Source organism: Akebia trifoliata, chromosome 14 (genome assembly GCF_017979445.1).
Source record: "Akebia trifoliata isolate Shusen 1 chromosome 14, ASM1797944v1, whole genome shotgun sequence".
Taxonomy (NCBI): Eukaryota; Viridiplantae; Streptophyta; class Magnoliopsida; order Ranunculales; family Lardizabalaceae; genus Akebia; species Akebia trifoliata.
The window spans coordinates 24,628,684-24,650,906 of NC_141388.1; the positions used below are offsets into that span (position 1 = coordinate 24,628,684).

General features: G+C 39.2%; 1 protein-coding gene and 1 long non-coding RNA gene across 2 annotated transcripts in view; one reads left to right on the top strand and one right to left on the bottom strand.

The window, feature by feature from the left end:
- The window catches only part of LOC147386590 (uncharacterized), a 36,378-nt gene extending 23,359 nt beyond the window's left edge, over positions 1-13,019 (top strand). Inside the window, exon 3 of the long non-coding RNA XR_015171670.1 lies at positions 11,654-13,019. This is a non-coding gene — a long non-coding RNA (uncharacterized LOC147386590). The remainder of the gene's footprint in view (positions 1-11,653) is intronic.
- LOC147386591 (MATE efflux family protein) lies at positions 11,497-14,900 on the bottom strand. The gene is made up of 3 exons (XM_086422014.1): positions 14,778-14,900; positions 14,330-14,519; positions 11,497-13,060 (listed from the first exon to the last, which is right to left on the bottom strand). The coding sequence occupies exons 2-3, from the start codon at positions 14,477-14,479 to the stop codon at positions 11,666-11,668; spliced, it is 1,545 nt and encodes a 514-aa protein (XP_086278140.1). The 5' UTR covers positions 14,480-14,519; positions 14,778-14,900; the 3' UTR covers positions 11,497-11,665.
- Between the last annotated feature and the right edge of the window lie 7,323 nt (positions 14,901-22,223).

The window sequence follows — 22,223 nt, forward strand, 5'->3', positions numbered from 1 at the left end:
TGTCCTAGTGGCAAACAAGTGTATAGACTCATGACTAAAATAGGACATATTGGGTTTGGTGGTATATAATGGGTTGGATGGGTTTTGAGGAAAAGTGGATTGAGTGGATAATGAAATGTGCGTCTTCCATGTCTTTTTCAATCCTTATTAACGGGAGTCCAATGGGTCACTTCAATAGTTCTAGGGATTTGTGGCAAGGGGATCCATTATCACTTTCTCTTTTGGTGATGATAGCGGAAGCACTAGGGAGGTTGGTTAAGAGAGAAAGGTTTATCAGTGAGTTATCGGGTCTTCAAGTGGAGAGCGGGGGAGAATAGGTTTCATTATTACAGTTTGCAGATGTTACTTGATTTTTCATTGATGCATCTATTCATTAGGTAAGATTCTTGAGGGGTGTTCTTTGTTGTTTTCAGGCTATTTCAGGGTTAAAGATAAATTTAGGAAAAACTAGTTATTTGGGGTAGGGGAAGTGTCAGAGATTAGGAGGTGGGTAGCAATGTTTGGATGTTCCCAAGGAGTCTTTCCATCTGTGTATCTAGGATTACCATTGGGGGCGAATTCAAGGAGTAAAGAAGTATGGGAGCCTATAGTTGAAAGGGTAGGTAAGAGGTTGTGGAAAGCAAGGTATCACTCGAAAGGAGGAAAAGTAACATTGATTAAAAGTACCTTGTCAAGTATATCGATGTACCAACTCTCTTTATTCCCAATTCCTAAGAATGTGGAAATAAGATTGGAGAGATTGATTAGGGATTTTTTGTGAAATGATAGGGATGGAAAAGAAAGTTTCATTTGGTGAAGTGGAAGGTGATTTGTTCTCCAAAGAAAAATGGGGGTTTAGGTATCAAAGGTTTTCGTTTGTCAAATGTGGCATTGTTAAGGAAATGGTTGTGGAGGTATGGTGAGGAAAGGTCACAGTTGTGGAGATAGGACATTAATGCAAAGTATGGGGAGAAGTTGAATGGTTGGGAGTATAAAGATGTGAAGTCACTCTATGGGTGTAGTTTGTGGAGGGGAATTATGAGTGTGAATTCAAAATTTAGGGAAATGGTGGCTTTTAAATGTGGTAGTGGAGAGAGAATTCATTTCTGGGAGGATAGGTGGTGTGGAAGCTCTCCACTCAATTCCCGAGGCTTTATGCACTTTCTTTGAAAAAGGAAATCAGGTTGTCAATTTTTTGAACAACTCTAGTATTGGGACTACTTGGGATTTTGGTTTTAGAAGATATTTTAATGATTTAGAGATTTAGGGCCTGACAAAGTTAACCTTCAAACTAGATCAGTCTTTAGTGGAGGGGTTAGGGTTTGATGAGAGGGTATGGTCATGCACGAAGGACGGAAACTTTTCGGTAAGGTCATTTAGGGATTCCTTAATTCAACAAGGCATATCTTTCTTTCCTGTGGGCCCTAAGTCCCTTCAAAGGTGTCGCTCTTCACTTGGTTGGCGACATCTAAGATTATAACTTTTGATAATCTCATGAGAATGGGTTTTGTAGGGCCAGATATATGTTCTATATATGGGGAGTGGGGAATCTATTTCACATTTTGTTGCATTGTCCACTCTTGTGTGAGATTTGGAGTCATTTCTTGAATCTATTCAATTGTTTGTGGGTGTTCCCAAATTCGATTTTGTCTCTCTTTCAAATGTCGGACCATAATATTTTTGTGGGTAGGAAGAGGTACCTTTGGTCCATTACCCCTTTTGCCTTGTGTTGGGTAATGTGGCGACAAAGAAATAATAGAATTTTCAATGGGCAATTCATGGAGATTCAAGATCTTATTATGGAGGTGTTATGTCTCTTGTTTTATTGGAGCAAGTTGGAACCGGATTTAAAAGGGGTGTTTTTTGATGACTTTGTATTTAGATGGGATTCATTGTGTGGAAATTAGTACCGTAGATTGCCTAAGTTTGTGACTTAACTCTTGTAATTTGATTGGTTATCTCAACCGGTTTGATTTGCTATTAATATAAATGTTTTACTTATCAAAAAAATCTTCTCATTAACTAACCACACCAAATCACTCAAATCGTCGATTACCAAACCTTGCAAGCCCCGACCCTCCAAGCTATGATATATAATTTATACCTCATACTTTCGATTCCCCTTTTATTTCCTCCTCACTTTTTTCCTTCAATTTTGTTATCCTTTGGTTAAGAAACTCTTCTTGATTCTCATCCTTTTCTTGCTTTGCTCCATCTTGTGTAAGTTCTTGATCCTAATGAGCACCTAATGAGCATCTGATGGTGAGGGACCCGCATCGGGTTGTGGTTTTATGGACTATAAATGATCTCACAAGCATTGACACAACATAGGGTGCTCAATCCTTCCTTTTCTAGAACATTGCTCTCCTAGTAAAATCATTAGCAATCCTTTCAAATTCTATAGCCATGGTGGGTTTGGTGGGGTCTTTAGGCCCCAACACTTAGAAGTTGTTACAAATAGATATGGAGAGATACGTTAGTAGATCTTCAGAGATAGATGGTTGGGCCCAACATGTTGCCCCTACTTGTTAATGTTTAAGATGATGGCTTTTTTCAAAAGAAAAGAAAAGAAAAGAAAAGAAAAAAGAATTGATTTTTTGTGTGTGTTTTTATTTCACAACCAAGCACTGAAAAATATTGCGGGAAATTTTCAAAGATCCTATTAGGCACTTTATTGGCTAGAAACATAAGAATCTGAATTGCATAATCTATTAACATAGAACTTTGAATTTACAGAGTTTTGCAGTGCTACCAATCGGGGCCTATGTTTGCATATATCTACGTGTGTGATTGACAATGAAGTTTTCCCCAAATGCGTATGTATATATATTATTAATGAGTGTCTTATTGTATTTTTGTGTTTTCTTTCACTTGTTCTCTTCATTTTATTCATGGTATAAAAGTCGGTGTTCCCAACCTGCTCATCCTTCATCCACTCTTTAATTTGGCTTTTTGTTGTGCTTGTGTGATTGTCATTCCAAGCTTGAGGGAAAATTTCTCATCGCATTATAGAAAATCTCAAATGAAGTTTCAATCCGTCAGGGAGGAAGGTTTTCGTATTTGCTCGGGACCAAATTTCATGTGAAGTCCCAATCAATCTTTTTCTTTTTCATTTGAAGAGGTTGGCTCTTTGATCTGTGTTTATCATTTTTCATATTAAAGCTCTTTTTTGTTCCCTAAAATCCTCATTGGTGGATATTTTGTTCACAATCTATTTGTGAAATTGTCTCAGTAGGTATCTTCGCATTTGTTTTAGCCTTTTTGCCTACCTATTGCGTCCTTTGTGTCTTTTTTACCGTCTTCATGGGTAGTTCAATTAGCTCTACATCTGTTGGTGATTCTTTACCACCATACTCAACCAACAATTTCGTTAATCCAGGCATCACTTCCAATACTGAAAAATTGACCCAAACCAACAAATTAAATCTTGTGGAGTCAGATTACAAATGGCACTTCGAGAGTGAGATAATCTTGGCTTTGTTGATGGACCTTTCAGTAAGTCTGATTTGGTTTCACCTCATTATTACATATGAGCAACGTGTAATAGCATGGTCATGTCATGGATTGTTAATTTGGTTGAATCATCTATAGCTCAAAGTCTCATTTTCTTTCATACTGCATTCGAAATGTGGGATAATCTACATCCATAATTTTCGCAGGGCAATGACACTAGAATATTTCAAATTGAGATGGAGATCACCAACTTGAAGCAAGTTCACATGACTGTGAGCCAATATTATGCCAACTTGTCAACTATGTAGCATGAATATCCCTTTGATTTGATAGCCAATATTATGCCAACTTGTCAACTATGTAGCATGAATATCCCTTTGATTTGATGCCTCCTTGCACCTTGGCCACCAAAAGGCATACCTTAATAATGTTGAAAAATGGAAAGTGTACAAAGTTTTTGCCAGGCTTAATTGTATTTATGATGGATTGTGATCTACGATTTTGGCACGGGAGTCAACTCCCATCATTGGAGAAAATTCTTGCACCATCGAAACTGAGGAACTTCGTCAAATGGTTTAACAAGGGCTACAACCCTCCATTGTTTCTCATTCTGAGACTCTATCACCATCATTTGACACTTCAAAATTTAATGCATTTGTTTGTAATAGCAATACTCAGAGCAGTGGATGGGGTTGCATGAGAGGACAAGGGAGTAAATGAAATAACTGTAATCATTGTGGAAAAATTGGTCATACTACAGACCAGTGTTACACTTTACATGGGCACCCACTTGCTGCTTTCAGCATTACTATTAACTTCGTCAATAATCTTGATGCTAATCTTTCCATTGATATTCGTCGTACAAGTTCCTTGTCCATGAAGGGTATCCAACAACTTGTGGATTTGTCTCAATTAAACTACCCGGATCTCAACCCACGTCCACCCTGCCTTTGGCATAGGTAATATGCCTCTATCAATTGGACTTCTACTGTTTATATGACCCAATCTTCCTGGATTGTTGACACTAGGGCTACCTAACATATCCTCAACTTGCCAAATCTTGATTCAATTTTTTAATGTATTGGTAAATCCCTTTGTCAATCTTCCAAATGGTACAATGTCCCAAATTTATTCTATTGGATCTTGTAACTTGTCATCTAACTTATATCTTTCTATTGTTTTTAGTGTTTTTAATTCATAAGTCAACTTACCAAATCACTTAATTGTTTTGCCACCTTTTCAATCATTGCACTTTTGAGGACTTGTTGATGGGCAAGACAATTGTTGAAGGGAAAGAGAGAGATGGTCTCTACATTTTGGATAGCGGTATTGCCAATACATTCTCAGGTTCATTTTGTAGGTATTGACTTGTAGCATAGAAGGTCAGGATGTCCATCTAATAATGGATTACAAATACTTTTTGCAAACAAATGTATATCTGGTATTTTTTCCATTCGTACATCTGATAATGAAGTTTGAGTCGCATGGATTTTTTCCACAGTCAAGGACAAACCTAGTTGGCCCATGCAAATCAAAACATGATCACTTGAAACTTAAAACTTGAAATCAAGCTTCTTTAGAACCCATGTGAAGGGATTGAGATCCTTCCAGATGATATACCGATCAAGAATAGTGAAGGCTTTCGTAAAGTGTTAGCTTTGATGAGTTATTCAAAGGAATGAAGAATATATGGACTCGTTAATTATAGGAAAAAAGTTGGAATGAAATTTATAGGCCCTGAGAGGTCCCTTTCACAATACGGTCGATTCCTACATATTTGCACGTGTCCCTTTTGGTCCCATAGAAAGAAGAATTCCACATCACATCTCCACGTTTGAAGTCAGAGAGAGAGAGAGAGAGAGAGAGAGAGAGGAAAAGCCACTATGGAGTATTTTTGAACTAGGCGTCCAACATTGTTACTTTTATTACATGTTTTGGCATTGGCACTTACTATGACATTTCAATGGTCAGTGGATAACGTGGCATCCCACGAGCACCACCTAGATGTCTTCTTTATTAACGTTGTGTCTCCTATGTCAAACCCTCAATTATCGCTGTCAACATTTAGCCCCCTGCTTAATCGGGGTGCCTCAATCTCTCATCAAACACTCTTGACGACGTCACAATTACTTTGGTGTGATACCAAGGCATCAATGTTCCTTTTTTTTATGGGTTCACAGCTCAAGGCTGGCATCTGAACCTTGTGATCCATGACTTCATGACCGTTAATAATGGGAACTACTCCTAGTGCCACCCACGCGCTTTGTTTTAAAGCTTTGATGGCACTGCGATTATTGGCCATAAAATCTTCGCATGCTTAACAAAGGTAATCATTACTGACCTCCAACCACATTAGTAGGTGAGAGGAGTGGTCCTTCTTCATTTGCGTATTCCCACTACCCAAGATATTTTCCCCCCTCCTTTGATACCAATTATTTCATCAGGCATAAAAAATTGGAATGGCAGGGAGGGGTAAAGTTTTAAGGATAGTGAGAGAAAGCATGACTCTTCCTTCTGATGACGCCACCTTAGGGCATAATTACCCGTGTTCAAATGACGCCTTTGAGCATTTTGCAGACACTTTATCCTTCGAAAATTCACAATCAAATCACGAATGGGTCTTTGTAGACGATGCCACAGATCGTCGTATCAAGACTGATCCAAACCTGACAATGAGGTTGTTGACAATAGTTAGCTTAGTTTAGTTATTTTAGTCTTTTCATTAGTTAAGTTATTTTAGTCTTTTCATGTTTATGCCCTTTTCTTTCTTTTTCAATTTATTTTTTATAAGTATATAAACAATACATAAGGAGAAATAATCAATCTGAATTTTTCCTGAATTTCTATTCTTCTCTTTTTCTCTATCTTCTTTAAAACCTTTCTACATGCTATTAGAGTTCTGGTGATGACCAAGAATATCGAAGAGAGCCCCGAACACACCCTAGGTATTGTCGCAAGCCACAACAACCCTAAGGGCTGCCACATGTCCCCACATCCACCCTAAGGGTTGTCGTAGGTCCCTAGGGTTACCTTAGGTGCTGTCGCAGGTCTCCTAGGGTTACCTTCAGCCATCTAGGCTACTCCTAGTTCTAAGACACCTTCTCCAACAGTTCATGCACCATTCTCTGCGGAGGATATTGCTTGTGTGAAGGCTTATTGGATGGTTCCACTGCCACCTCTTCCTTTGCACACATAGGTACTCCTGTCATTGTTCATCATGTTTTCTCATCTCACTCCAATTTGGGTTCTTGATTCAGGAGCTTCAGATAACATGACAGATATGTTGTCTTTCTTTCAGTCCTATAGTCCATGTTTAGGCAAGGACAAGGTTTGCCTAGCTGATGGTTCCTTATCATCCATAGCCAGTAAAGGAACCATCACAGTCCCTCACAAGTTTCCTTTGTCCAATATTTTACATTCTTTTAGTCTCACTACTAATCTTGTGTCTATTAGTAGTATTACAAAAAATTTGAATTGCAAGATTACTAGCATTTTTTCCACTTATTGTGTTTTTTAGGATTTGGCAACGAAAAGGGTGATTGGCAGTGTTTGTGAAGCAGATGGCTTGTATCTTCTCAACGTCTCAGCACATTCCACATTCTCATGCTTTCCAGAGTAGTAATCAATAAACTTCGAATAATGTGATGGTATATTCGTTTGGGTCATGTTCCTTTTCCGTATTTATAATGTCTATTTCCTTCTTTGTTTCAGTCTATGTCATTGTTAGAATTACAATGTGAAATTTGTCAATTGTCAAACTACTGTTGTTCTCTTATCCAACAAGTTTAAATAAAATGAGTTCTTTATTTTCTTTTTTGCATTCTAATGTTTGGGGTCCATCTCTCGCTACTTTTTTATTAGGTTTTTGCTATGATGTTACGTTTGTTGATGACTATAGTAGATGTACGTGGGTGTACTTAATGGAAACAAACAATGATGTCTATTCCATATTCTAAGATTTTCATGCGATGGTTTTAACTAAGGGTGCACATGGTTCGGATTTTGGCAAAATTAGAACTGAACCAAACATGATCGGTTCTACAAATTTGGAACCGAACAAATCCAATTACCCTATAGAACCAAACCAATCCAAACCATCCTTGGTTCGGATCGGATCTCGGTTCTCATATTTATTATTTTCAATAGTAAAATTAAAATAGTTAAAACTTAAAACTAAGCAAATTAAATATTAAACAAAGCATCACGCATAACACATAACACGCATAAACAAAGCATCAACATACTTATTTTTTCAATATAAACAAAACATCATGCATAACACAAAAATAACAATCCCTTAGTCCAATCTTACATTGGTCTACGTATGCACCAAAAATTACTAGAATTTATTTAAAGAAATGAAAATTCCATGGATATTTCAAGTGGGGGAGTGATCGATAGAGAAATTCTTATAATTTAATGATCCGTAATTAATGAAAAGGGAAAAAAATAAATATTAGAATCATATTCAAATATGAGTGTGACACAAAATACTCATAAAATGAAATAGAAAGGAAGTTGAAATTCATTAAGAGAAAATCGTTCTTTTTTTTAATCTATTGTTAAAGCATATAAAAATTAGTACAAAATATATATATTATAATAGATACTTCGGATTGGTTCGGTTCTATTATACCCCTAATCCGGAACCGAACCAAATCAATCGGATTTTTTTTTTTTACAATCTGCACTCGAACCAAGTCATGCTCAATCTGAACCAATCCAATCCAAAAGACTTCGGATTGGTTTGGTTATCAGATTTACCCAATCCAATGTGCACCCTTAGTTTTAACGCAATTTGGAGTAAAGATCAAAATCCTTCGTTCAAATAAGGGAAGAGAGTATACCTATGGGGGGTTAAAAAAATTTTGTGCTACTTAAGGTAAGAACATCAAACTTCTTATACTTCTACACCCCAAGAAAATTGTACTGCTGAAAGAAAAAATCGTCATTTGTTGGAGTTAGGAAGGGCTTTATTGATTGGGATGAATGTTACTAAGCATTTTTGGTTTGAAGCAGTTCTTACAACATGTTACATTATCAATCACACTCCCTCCAACATTTTGAACTTTCAATCGCCTCTGTTGTCCTCTTGATCATCCATTGTTCCTTGTGGTTTCACGAGTCTTTGGGTGTGTATGCTTTGCTCATGTTTTTGGTCCTGCTCGTACTAAACTTGACCTTAAGGCATTGAAGTGTGTGTTTTTTGGTTACTTTAGTTTTCAAAAGAGTTATAAATGCTATCATTCACCTACTCATCGTTGATTTATTACAATGGACATCACACTCTTTGAAGATTAGTGTTACTTTCCCCACTCTGATTGACAATCCCTTCTGGGGAAGTGGTTTCTTCAATCCTCTAAGGACAAGTCACTTCTGGAGTCCTCTTTCCTAGTTTCATTGCCTTTGCCAATTATTCCTGACTCTATTGGAGAAGCTAAATCAACTACATCAATGCCTAACCCTAATCTGTTTGGACACGTTTACACTAGAAAAGGACATGAACATGAAAAGACTAAAATAATTAAACTAATGAAAAGACTAAAATAACTAAACTTGTGGACAAGTGGGGCATGTGTGATATCTTTGCCCCAACTTGAGAGGGAGTGTTAATAGTAGTTAGTTTAGTTTAGTTATTTTAGTCCTTTCATGTTCATGTCATTTTCTATCTTTTCCTATTTTTTTGTGTAAGTATATAAACAATACACAAAGAGAAATAATCAATTTGAATTTTTTCAGAATTTCTTTTCATTTCCTTCTCTCTATCTTCTCTAAAACCCTAGATTAGTTTCTACAGAGGTTTCCTCTTGGTCGAAAGAGCATGGCATCCTCACTCATCTCCTTGGTTTCCCACTCCAAGTCATTTGAGTATTGAGCTAACTGGGTGCACCAGTTTTGGCGAATGAGGAGATGGCTTCTAGGCTCAAGGCGGCTAGGATTTACGAATGCCCTATGCATCTTTATGAAGTTGAAGATTGAAAAGACATTCCAGACATCGTGACCCTGGTGTCAAGGTGGAGTGGCACCAATAGTTTCGTGTGGGCCTAGGGGGAGCTCACCATCACCCGAGGATATGTACCTCCTCTTGGGCTTCTCATGTGATTTGCGAGCTTGGGAAGAATGATTTCAAATTAACTCCCCCTAAAGAACAACTCTTGGAAAGGCTAGTGCATGCTCAAGCAATTGCCCGCAAAAATCTCCACCTGATGTTAACGTTCACGCTAAAAATGAGAAATCAAAATGTGCCAACTTCGCCGGTTGGGTGAGCTATTTTTGGAGAAGATTGATGCATACAAAATTGGAAGGAGAAATAGGCACATAGATTGTCATTTGGTGGGTTTGATAGCTTACTAGTTATCCCCCCACATGATGATTGAATGTGCCCCCCATGTAAAGGTCCAAGAGCTCCTCTTCCTTATGGCCATCAAACTTTGTCAGGGATAGTGCGTCCTCTTGGTGCCCATCTTTTTGGGTAGCTTGTATCACTATTTGTTGCTATTGGAGGAAGACCTGAAGCTCTTCAATGGATCTTGCTTGGTACAATCCTACTTGCACATGAACTTCTTGCAAATGTGGGCATGGGAGCATTTCCCTACCTATGCGCTAGCAGCTGTCCGTTTCAAGGCAACTGTAAAGGTGGGCACACGTTTGATGTATGGTTCTCTTGCAAAGGAGGACCAGGAGTCTTTGGAACCTTGTGCCTGGAGGTGATATATGGTCCTAGGGCAACCAATTTGTTGTGGCGCGTGATTGACAAGGCATCGGAGGTCTCGTTGCGCCCTTCTTATCCTCCTCATGAAGGCATCTTGGGCAGATCAGCACCTTTGCTCATGCCGCTGGCATGGACTCATACCATACCAACTTGTCACGCATGGCGTTTGTAGAGTGATTTCCCTGGTTACGTGGTGTCATTCTTAGGGCATCAGTGCTTTGTAGAGCTCTATAGCTCTGACAGATGTGCACACCAATGTGGCTTTGATCTGGGCCCTCCAAGCACCCTTCCTAAAAAGAGGACCACTATTGTGGCCGTGGCATGCTTTATTGCATCAGATCCCTCCTTTAAAGACTCCTTCACATTGCTATCGTTCCCTTTCCCAAAAGGGGGAAGGTACTGTTCTGTGAGCCCCCACCAAGTCAGCAGATTTGGGTGCAGACTCTTGCGAAGGTAAGACTCTTTGCAATCTCCCCCCAAGCCTTACATTTCCAGATTGCTGAAAATGTTACTCAATACACCGCACTTAACGACACTACCTGTTAAGGGGAAGAAAGGGAAGAAAGTGGCCTCATTTCCCCAGTGGAGTTGCCAAAATGTATTGGGTCAGAATACTTGAATTGCCACTTCGCGGATAAGGTATTTTTCTTCTCTCAAAATCTTAACCCGAAGTCTCTATTCCTCAGTTATTTATAAGCCGAGAAAGGTCCCCTTTCACAGTTCAGTTGGTTCCTACACATTTGCCCATGTGTCCCTAAGAAAAAAGAAGGCCACGCTGCATCTCCATGTTTGAAGTTAGAGACAGAAAAAGCCACCATGGAGTATTTTCCAACTAGGTGTCCGATGTGGTTACTTTGACCATGTGGGGTTTTGGCATTGGCGCTCACTACGGCGTGTCCATGGTCAGTGGTGGATACTGGGCTGGCGCTAGTGGCACCTAGGTGTATTCTTTACTGACGTGTGGCATCTCCCACGTCAAACCACCCAATTATCACCGTTGACAATATGGAAACTGGATCTGGGATTGAAAATGATGACCTTGCCCAGAAAGCCTCTGTATGGAATTCAGACAAGGATCTGCATGCATAAAACCTTGGCCAGTGGTGTTAATCATACACCCTGGAATTATTCTAGAGACAAAGATGTTACAGGTCTACACATATACAGACAACACCTTGGTTGAGGTGAGATCAGAAGAAACTCCATCTATTAGAAAAGTAGGTAGGAAAGATGAAACACATGCAATCTCTTTTTCATTTTAATTTGACAAAAACATTGCTTGAACTAGGTGTGTCAAATTTATAGTTTGGTGTATTTTCTGCACACCGAAAAGAGATGATTTGTTAGGCTCCTTATTTCAAGAATACTTCCTTTCACACTTTAATTGAACTTTGTAATCTCATTTATTACCCAAGAAATCGGTGGCTCATACAAAATTTGATCTGTTTCTTATCCCTTGAGATGTGAGTCTTTAATATCCTCTCATTCTCTTTTATTTTGAAATTTCAGGAGGTTTAGAGATCAATGAAGAAAGGGGGCTTCCAAGTCATCCTCATCTCCTTGTGCAGCAGCCGCATGTGTCAGCTCCTTGGCTCTCTTGGCTTGGTGTTTCCAATCAGTGCGAACCAATGTGTAAACCATCATACACATACAAGATGCCTGTGCCGCAACAAGGCCTAGCCACAGCCCCACAAATCCAGTTTTGAACCCAAAGCCAATTATCATTGCGACAGGCAAGCCAATGATGTAGAAGGACAAGAAATTTATTTTTGCCCCCACCTCAGGCCTCGCAGACCCCATCAAGACTCCACACGCAGCTGTTTGGGGACAGTTCCCGAGCTCACAAAATCCCAATATTGGTAGTGCAATAGAAGTCAAGTTGAGGATATGTGGCTCAGAAGTAAAAAAATTCCCCAAAACATCTCTCACTGAAGTTGTAAGAGCAAAGGCCGAGAGTCCACATGTGGCCGCCACAGCGAGCCCGATTATGGTTGCCAACTGTGCCTTGGCTGGCTGGTCGGCTCCCAATTCATGCCCTACACGGTTCGACAAGCCCAAACTCAGCGATGAGGGGAAGACGTAAATTAAACCTGTTACTTGTATGAGAATACCCATTGCAGCTACACTGGCTTGTGGATTGCTCAGTAGCCCACATAGAAGCAACATCACCTCATACCACCACCATTCCAAGCAGACCGACAATACGCTAGGCACTGCAAGAGTCACTAATGGTTGCCAACCTCGGAAGCAGAATATCGACACCGATGCATCCCAAGGCTTTCGTGGTGTTTTCGAGAAAGTGAGGTAAATGAGCAAACCCAAGTTCATGTTCAAGGTGTTCCAAGCTGAGGCCAGGGCAACCCCTCTCAACCCCATATTGAAAAATATAACAAGTAAGTAATTAATGGGAAGGTGGAGGATTAGTGCACAAATTGAAGTTATGGTGAGGGGTGTAGTGAGGCTTTGGGTCCTCAAGAAAATTCTGAGAGGGTGAAGGCTGGCTTGAGCTAACAAATCAGGGAGGGAGAAAATGATGTAGACCCTAGCCATTGATGTAATAGTTGGGTCTTGACCTAGCCTTAGTAAGATGGGTTCCATATTTAGCCATAGAAGTGCAATGGGTATGGTTGCAAGTAAGAGAAGAAAGAGTGTCTTCTGGTATGTTTGGCTAAGAACAGCCCATTTCTTGGCTCCATAGGCTTGGCAACATATGGGTTCCATGCCCTTGGCTAGTCCTTTGATGATTGAATAGCCAGTGATGTTAGCAAACCCAATTGAGAGTACACCTCCAGCCAACTCAATGTTACCTAAGTGGCTCAAGAAAAACATGGAGATGAGTGATCTTGAATGCAAAAGCAAGCTTATTATGGTTATGGGAAACGCAATCTTCCATAGTGATATTAGCTCTTCTGCCACCTACATGAATTTAACACACTAGTATCATGCCCAGGACCAAAAGCAAGCTTCAAGATAGTTACATATAACTGAATCAAAAAAATAATTGGATCCATGATAATAGGCCCAAAATCGACTAATTGGTTATGAGTAACTATTTTGATGACCATATATACATATATGATACCCTCTTTTGATGAATTTTAGGGAAGGAAAAGATGATTAGAATATTAAATAATGAAATTCTAAAATTGTAAAAAGATATATGTAATTCATTTATGAAATTAATTAAAATAAGATAATTTCTTTAATGTTGATGTACAATCCAACTAAATATTCTAGTTCAGAATTCTTTGAAAAAAATTGTGAAAATTCTCCACACTAAAACATATGAGAGAGATAATAAGAGGAAAAACATAGATTTCCTAGAGAATAGTAATAGCCTTCTAGGGATTAGTGCTATAATTTAAATTTTTCTTAGGAATCTCTACCATATGTGTTGTGTTAAGGGCGTCCAACAAAATGGACTAAAATCCCATTACAAAAGGAACAACTTAAAAAAAAAAAAAAACAAAAAAAAAAGAACAATGTAAAAGAAAGTGTTTGTTTGATGGAGGCCGGCATTTTCCCTTACCAACCTATATTAGATTAGAGGAGGCTATCCATCAAACAAATGGTAGAGATAGAGAGGAAAACATATGTTTCCTACTGATCAGTTTTAGTATTCGAGTGATTAATACAAATTTTTTCTTGGGGAAGGCCCCTACCATCTCAACACTGTTGTTTGATGGGTTGATGATATTTGAAAATAAATAAATAGTATTATATGATTTAAGATTTGATAGTTTCAAAAAAATAACATATTATTTTTTCTATCCAACCAATTATATTGTTGCGACCAACTATAAATTTTTAGTACGTATAAGATGTTACTAGGGAAAATTTTCGAAAGAAAGTGGGAGTATAACGTGAACGCTTACTCTCTGTTGGAAAAATTATAACCTCGAAAGCATATATGCTTGTTGTTCGCTCCACGTCAAATTAACATCATAGTGCTGAGATGAGAGATGTTTTCCTCCCATCTCAGCCGTCTGTTTGGTGAAGAGGCTAAGGGTTTTCCTTTAAAAATAATACTAAAATAGCTCTACTTTGAGGTGAAAATGACCTGTTTAGGCTGTGGCAAATGTCCAAGACCTTTCCCATGGAAAAGCAAAGAATATCACGTAACTCCAAAAGAGAGAAAGAGAGAGAGAGTGAGTGAGAGTGAGAGACAGAGATGGATGAGGTTACCTCATTCACTGGCAGACACCAGATAGACCCATTAAAGATCTTATTTCCTCCTCTCTTTTTGTCTTTATTATCTACCGATCCACCTCCCTTACAACCCCCCAAGTGTTCACCACATAAACCTGATGGACATTCTTCGTTGAGAGGGCACATGTTATGGTATGGTATGAGAAGATTCAGAGCCCAACCCAACCTATTCAGCACAAATGAGACCTAAATAACTGATGGGTTGTTCAAAGTGGTGGGGTTTAAATAAATAGAAGAACAAAAATAAATAAATAAATAAATAAAGAAGAAGAAGAAACCTACAGCACAAATGATACCAAAATAAGAGATGGGTTGTTGAAGGTGATGAGACAGAAGAAGAAGAAGAAGAAGAAGAAGAAGAAGAAAATCTTGATTTGATAAAATCTAAACTTTAGGTAAACAAACTTATGAATATGATTCAAACCTTAAAGTCTTCAAAGCTTTGTTAGTCTTTTGTTACAGAGTGGAGGGTCTTGGCTCCTTTGTTACAAGAGCTATACAACTCTTCAAGGCATTTATTTATGAGTGTATATATGCTATGGCGTCGTATGTATGTATGCAGGACAATGATATGGTACATCTCATGATCTTTTTATGTGTCCCTAACTAGGAAAAATTGCTCCGAGGGTATTTTCTTATTTCTTTATTTTTTTTTCATGCTTTAATTAATATTTGACACATTGAAAAACAACTTTGAGGTCGTGGGCTCAAGTGCAGCTTACCCATCCAAAAATAAATATTTGAGATTTAAGTGATGAATAGCTTTTGTAGCTACGTGGCTTTCGTCATTATGACGGCCACATCTACGATGATTGGAGTCACCACCATTCAAGTTGGAAGTGGGTGTGAATGGTCACCCGAGGTACATTTTTCAAAAAATGGCATTTTTGGCATTTTAGTGACTCACAATGGATAAGGGGTGGTCAAACCGTGAGATTCGGGTAAGCGGCTCGGTTGGAGAAAAGGGAAGGTGTTAGGCACCCTTTTCTCCTCGCCAAGTGGCGGTAATCTCAAAGAACTTGGTCATTTTGATTTAAAATAAGTAATAAAAAAATGACACGTGGGTGCATTTGTTCCCTAAGTAGGGATTTAATTTCGGCTTGATCATAGGGTCATTTCATTAATGGAAATGACTCTTTTAGACCATTAGCCTTAGGGTCCATTCATACTCAACTTGTTTAAAATAAAATGAAAAGAAAGGGGATGGTAGAAGAAGGAAGAAAAGAAGATTAGAGAGAGAGGGGAGGGGGGGGTCTTGGACCCACCTTGAATCTTCAAGGTTCTTCTTGCTTTTCTTTCCTTCCTTCTTCTTCTATGCTTCTTAAATCCTTAGTGTAGTATGAAAGTGAAATTTCTTTTTAGAAGATGGTATGAGAGAGTGATAGAGATGAGTAGAGAAAATATTTTTCTTGTGAGACTTGGTAACCATTTTTGGGATGAGAAGGGAGGTATTTATAGATGTTTGGAGGGGGTTTGGGGGTATAATGGGGTGAAAAGTTGAGAGAATAGAGAATGACATGGTTTTTAGAAGATGAGAGTATGAAATTTGGAGTGAATTTAGGGGTAGTTTTGTAAAGAATGGAAATGGATTGTATTTCAACCCAAATGGTTTGGATCCTACCCAAATCCATTTGGGTAGAGTGTTGGGTGGGATGAGATGAGTGATGGTTGATGAGAGGAGTGGGGGTGTAAGAGAGTTGTTTAAGGAAAGAGTGTTAGGTTGATGAAAAGGGTAAGGTGGAGGGATGGGTAGTGTAAGAGATTGGTTGGTTGGTTTTTGGGAGAATAAAGGAGATGATGCCATGTGGCAATCATGATGAGAGGGTGAGGAATGAAATTGGTTGATTGGTTGATGGGGGTTGTTTGATTAGAGAGAGAGAAATGGGTTAGTTAATTGATGATGAATGAAGTATGGGTTGAGTTGATTTTATTGGAGTGTTTTAAGGAAGATGATGGGTAGAGATATGGGTGGTGATGTGGGTGGTTGATGATGTTAGATAATGGGGATAGGTTAGGTTAGGGTAGGATATGGGTTGAGGTGATTTTGGAGAGAGGTGAGATGGGTTAGATGAGTTGTTTAGAGAATGGTGATGGGAGTAGGTGATTGAATGAGGGAGGTGAATGGTGGTGATGACAAGTGTCATCTTTTGATATTGAGGGGTTGATTGGTTGATGTGGGTAATGGGTAATGGTTAGTGTTATGGGTTAGATAGTGAGTTGGGTATGGGTAATAGTTAGTGGGCTTTTAAGTGTTGAGCTTGGGTTTAGGAGGGTTGTGGGTTATATTGACTTGGATAGGGCTTATTTTGGATTGGGATTTTGAGGGTAGGTTGGTTTTAGGTTTAGGTGGTGTGGAGTTGATTTTGGGTCAAGGATAGGATTGGGAAATGGGTTTAGGAAAGAGTTGAGGCCTTGTGGGCTTTAGGGTTTTGCGGATTTCGAGGCGGAGTGGTGGATGATAGATGAAGGGTAGGTCTCCCAAGTCTCGCCTTTTTAATTTTTTTGTATTTTTCTTGAAGTTATTAATTTGATTAAAAATGCCACGTGTTTGGCAATTTGGGCCTTTTGGCCCCGTTGGGGAATTTATCGATTTTTTGGATGTAAGCGTGGAGCGGTGATGTTGGACACATGTGGGATGGGTCACACCCCTTATTGTGGGCCCTTTAGACCATTGGGAGGTCTTAGGGCATTGATTTATTCAAAATTGTCATTTTTTAACATTTTGGGCCCTTGAGGCCCGTTGGCCTATTTTTGTTGGAAAATTGGTATCTCAAATGAGCCGGGGTAGATGGGAGTGTGCCAAATCCTTTTAGTGGACCTACTAACCCATTGAGAGGTGTTAGAGGTCTTGATTTTGACGAAAATTGATGGTTCGGGTCATCGAGGCCCGTTAGGCAAATTTATTGGAAAATTACTGTTTTTGGGCCTTTTCGAGTGAGGGCCCGTTCAAATTGGGGTGTCTACAGCTTTAATTACAAACTACATCTTGAGGTACTTTACAAAACACCATATTGAAACTATGAGCAATGTAAAGGACTCATAACCCATCATTCAATTTGATGATTGTAGAAGCGATTTCTTGTTACCTTTTACAATTCAGCTTCCTTTGATTGTCTCGTGTCTCCCTTGTTCCCTCCAATCTGCGATGGTAATACCGGCGTGGTTCCTGCCAAAAACTTTTCGTTAATAAAGTCAATAATCTATTTAATCAGTAATGGACTCTCTGATCTTTCGAACCCCTCCCTTCTAAGTCACCTCCTCTATTTATAGTTCTCTCTGTGAAGTTTCTTTGAATAAGGAATCTCCTTGAGATCCCTAATCTTCAGGGATCTCTAACAAAGATTCCTTACCTGTAAGAGAAGATACTGAGAAGGGAAAGATTCTCTCGGACTCCGTTATCTAGTCCCTTGATTCCTAGGATCTTCCTTGAAATCAAGGGATCCGAGTTGACTCAGACAACTTAGAAGGCTACTATACTTGGTTTATATACTGGGTAGAGCTAACATTCGAACTCTATCTTCTAAACAAGCTAAGCTTCCTAAGTACCACTTCGGAGGAAATCAGTTAGTTATGATATTTTACCAATCTAATATCTGGACAAGTATAGGGTCCATATTCCTTATTGATTTAACCATCTATAATTATCTCATTGAGAGATGACACTAATCCTCAATTGTTGTCTTGAGTAACGAGGCTCAAACATCATTAAATGTCAATTAAGCTTTGTTTTTTTCATCATTGCAACTTTTCACTTCAGGTTCCATCATAATTATGAACTACCATTTCAATTTTCAAACGGTGCAAACGACTGGGCTTCACCTGCTCTTGATCTAACGCATGTCCCAATAAATATAAGGATTTTAGGGATTTGAAAGCCCTTTTCTACCTTTGCCTTCTTTCTTTTGCTGTTCTTGAGCTTTGAAGTCCTCAAGCTCTCAAGCTTTTTCGTCTACAACTTAATCCTTCCTTCTTCCTTGAATCTCTTCAGAGGTAATATTCTTCTTTATTGTTTTTTTTCTTTTCTACAATGTCTAACTCTGTGAGCATGGCAAAACCTACTCCATCCTCAAAGAGGTCAAAATCAGACTCTATGAGAATTTCAATAATCGTTGTCCTGGGGAGATAGTGGTCTACTTAAGTCTAATCGTGGTTGGCCTACATTTTCCACTGTCTTCCTATCTAAGGAAGGTCTTAAGTCACATCAATAGGGCTCCAGGACAAATGTCTGGTAACTTCTATAGATTGGTGAAGGTTGTGCAGAGGATGAGCATTTTCCACACCCAATTCCTCTCCAAATATAACTTGAAATCCATCTCCTGTCGCGTAGGGTACTACTTCATGTCTTCGAAACCAAGTAGCAATACCCTGGTGAACCTCCCCAGTTCTGATAAGGGTTGGTTTGTTGATCCCTTAATCATTTTTAGGGAGTGGGAGTTTGGGGCAGGGGTGGCGAAGGAGGGGTACAGGATCCCTAAGACTTTTCAAGGTAATGATTTCTCATCACTTGTTGAGAAATCATTCCTAAAAAGATTGTCTAAACTCTTTTTGCCTGTTTCATAACGGTTTGCCCTTGTTGTAGTTGAGTCTAGGAAGGGCAACGAGCAAAGGAGATGACCAAGGAGATCAGGAAGAAAAGGAAAGTCGAAAAAGCCACATTCCTTCAGACCACCATCCCTCATCTCTGTTTAACCGACCAGGGCTCAGTATGTTCTGTTCTGCCCTCTGACTCCTTTTCTAACCCAGCTCTGTCAGCCAAATCTCCTATCCCCATCCAATCCTTTTCACCAGTCATCCAATCTCTCCCCTCAGCCTCTTTTTCTCTTTCTCCTGCCAACATGGACATCGACCTAGATGATTTCGCTATCTTTGATGCTCTCTTAGTTCAGCCCATTTTTGGGGTACTAGGGCAGAGTAGGAAGAAGTGTACTCGTTCTATCAAGGTCGTCCCTCCCTAGCTGGACTCCCCTAATACTCACCTCATAAATGTTTTTGCTGTCGGGGCAACATTCGCCTCTATTGAGCAGGCTTCCCCCTCAACCCAACAGGGGAGCAAGTGATAACTCAATCAACCTAGCAGAATTTCGCCTCTCTTGCTCAGCCGAAGAAGAAGAAAAGGAAGAGGAATGACCTGGAGGGGCTTATTGCTCTTCTTGATGAGGATGCCTGACTTCCTACAGGACTCACGACTTCAAGATTCCCTTGGAGCAACTTGACCATCGTTGGCAAGGCTGACATGGGATCCTTCAGGGGAACCCTAATGAAACTTTTCACCCCTCATTCCCTCTGGGGTCTTGGATGGTAGACAACAACATCGCTACCCTCAGGGACCCCCCAAGGATATGGGGTCCATGAAGCAGGTCAAGTAAAGGTCTTCTTTGCCAAAATTTTGTAAGAGTTGTTCCATGTACAATCATAAATTATGTTATTCATTTCTCTCATCATAGGGCTAATCTTTCATTTCTTATGTAGGCCCTTGTCTTAGGAGATGCAATAATCATCAAGTTGCAACACATTGTAACCTAGCAGGCTTCTATTGCTCGGTTATAGGAAGAGTAGATGGGGGGATTCCTTGCCTTCACTCGAGTTATTGAGTTCCAGGTTGTTGAGCTTCAAGGCATCAACCAACAACTCTTCAAGCGTTTTGAAGACTTGACAATCGAGAACTCAAGCTTGGAGGTCAAGTACATGTGAGTAGAGCCTAAGAATTTACAACTCAATGAGCATATTCTTTGATGGAGTGTAGAGCTGAATGAATGCTAGGAGGATCTTTCAGCCCTCCATGGCCAATATGCTATTTTCCAAGAGGAGAATGCTATTCTGCAAGTTGAACAGTAGGAGAAGGTTAGTCGAGCCATCAAGCAGGCCATAAGTGATTAGGTTGCTGAGGACACTAAGCAAACTAGGAAGCTTCTATCAAAGTTGAAGGTGGAGTACATCCTTATCAGAGACGAAGCCAAGAAAACTGGCTACTAGGAGGGTTTTTATGATGTCAATGAGCAATACGATGTGGCATCGTCTTTTGAGGAGGTGGATTCACTAGCCCCACCTTACAGTGAACCACTCCAACTAGCAAAGTTGAATGCCTACACTTCTAGGAGTCTCCTTCCTTCGATCCTTATTGAGCAAAACGAAGAAGCTGCCAGCGGAGCTAAAGTGATAAAGGTGGATGAAAGGTTTCCTATTGTTGCTGATGTTTTGGTGCCAGTTCTACCAACTTTCCCTTCAGATCTCGCTAATCATCCAGATCCAACTCTATCCCCTTAGGATCCTACCCATCCTAATCTTGTACCAAACTCTTAGTTATGCTTTTTCTTTTCTTTTTTTCTTTGTAATTGCCTTTACTAAGGCTTTCTCTTGTAATTCTTGTAATTTCAATTTATCAATGGAATGATAATTTTGTATAACACCTTGTGTATCTTTTAACTGATTACACCTTGTGCATCTTCTAACTTAAATGTTTGTTCACCCACTTGATCTGCCTTCATCTACATCACATATATTTTGTAGTACCTAAAACCTCCCAACATCTGTTTTACTTGTGGTGAGTAGAATAGATATTCACTAAATCTACTTCTTCCTAGTGTTTATTTTGCTCATCATAAACATAAACAAACAATATACTGAAGTTTTCGAAGTGTCAAAATATTATGCTAACTCTGTGCAGAAGAACTTTTAACTTCTAACTTTAAAGTCTTTTACTTTTCACATGAGGTCTTAAAAACCTTATTCTATGAGTAAATCATACTCCTTGCCCTGCCTATCATGACATGTCTTAGTCAAAAAATTTTTAACATTTTGTGTTCTGCCACTCATGGCATAACAAAATACCTCATATCCTCTCATAAATAGGAATCACCATGTTATGCCACTCAAGATAAAACGAGGTTATTAAGAACCTGACTCATAATAAAGTTCAACTATTTGCTTTGCCACTCAGGACAAAGCAAGGTCAATAGGAACTTGACCCATAAGAGGGCCCAACTAATTGCTCTACTCCTCAGAACTAAGCAAGGTCATTAGGACCCTGACTCACAAGAGAGCTCAACTATCTATTCTACTGCTCAGGACAGAGCAATGTCACTAGGACCCTGACTCACAAGAGAACCCAACTATCTGTTTTGCCACTCTAAATAGAGCAAAGTCACAAGGACCCTGACTCACAAGAGAGCCCAACTATTTACTCTATCGCTCAGGTTAGAGCAAAGTCACAAGAACCCTAACTTACAAGAGAGCCCAACTATCTACTTTGCTACTAAGGATAGAGCAAGATCACAAGGCCCCTAACTCACAAGAGAGCATTTGCTCTGGCACTTAGTACAGAGCAAAGTCACTAGGACTCTGACTCACAAGAGGGACCAATTCATTGCTCTTTGTTCATAACTAAATATCAAAGTCATTTTATTGATAATACTTCTTCAAGTAACATGTGTTCCATGGTCTAGGCACATCTTGCCTTGTCATGGTTGTTAGATGATAAGCTTCATTGCTTCCTACTTTAAATACCAGATATGACCCTTCCCAATTCGGGCCTAACTTTCTACTATTCAACTCTACCATATTTTGAAATACTTTCTTCAAAACTAGCTTACCTATTTGAAAATTTATTTCCTTAACTTTCTTGTTATAATACCTTTGCAGCCTTGAGTAATAAGCTTTTAGTCTGACTCTTGCGTCATCTTTTTTTTTTAAGAGCTTTAACTCCAATAGCAGTTGCCTTTTGTTTTGCCCTGTCGTGAACACATTTGATCAAGTCTTGGGAAATATGTTTTTTGTTAGGATTATTGCCATTGAGAGCTGTGAAGCCCCTAGAAATACTCTAGTAGTAGTTATGTATGCTTATATTATCACATGCAGAACAAACATCTATTTT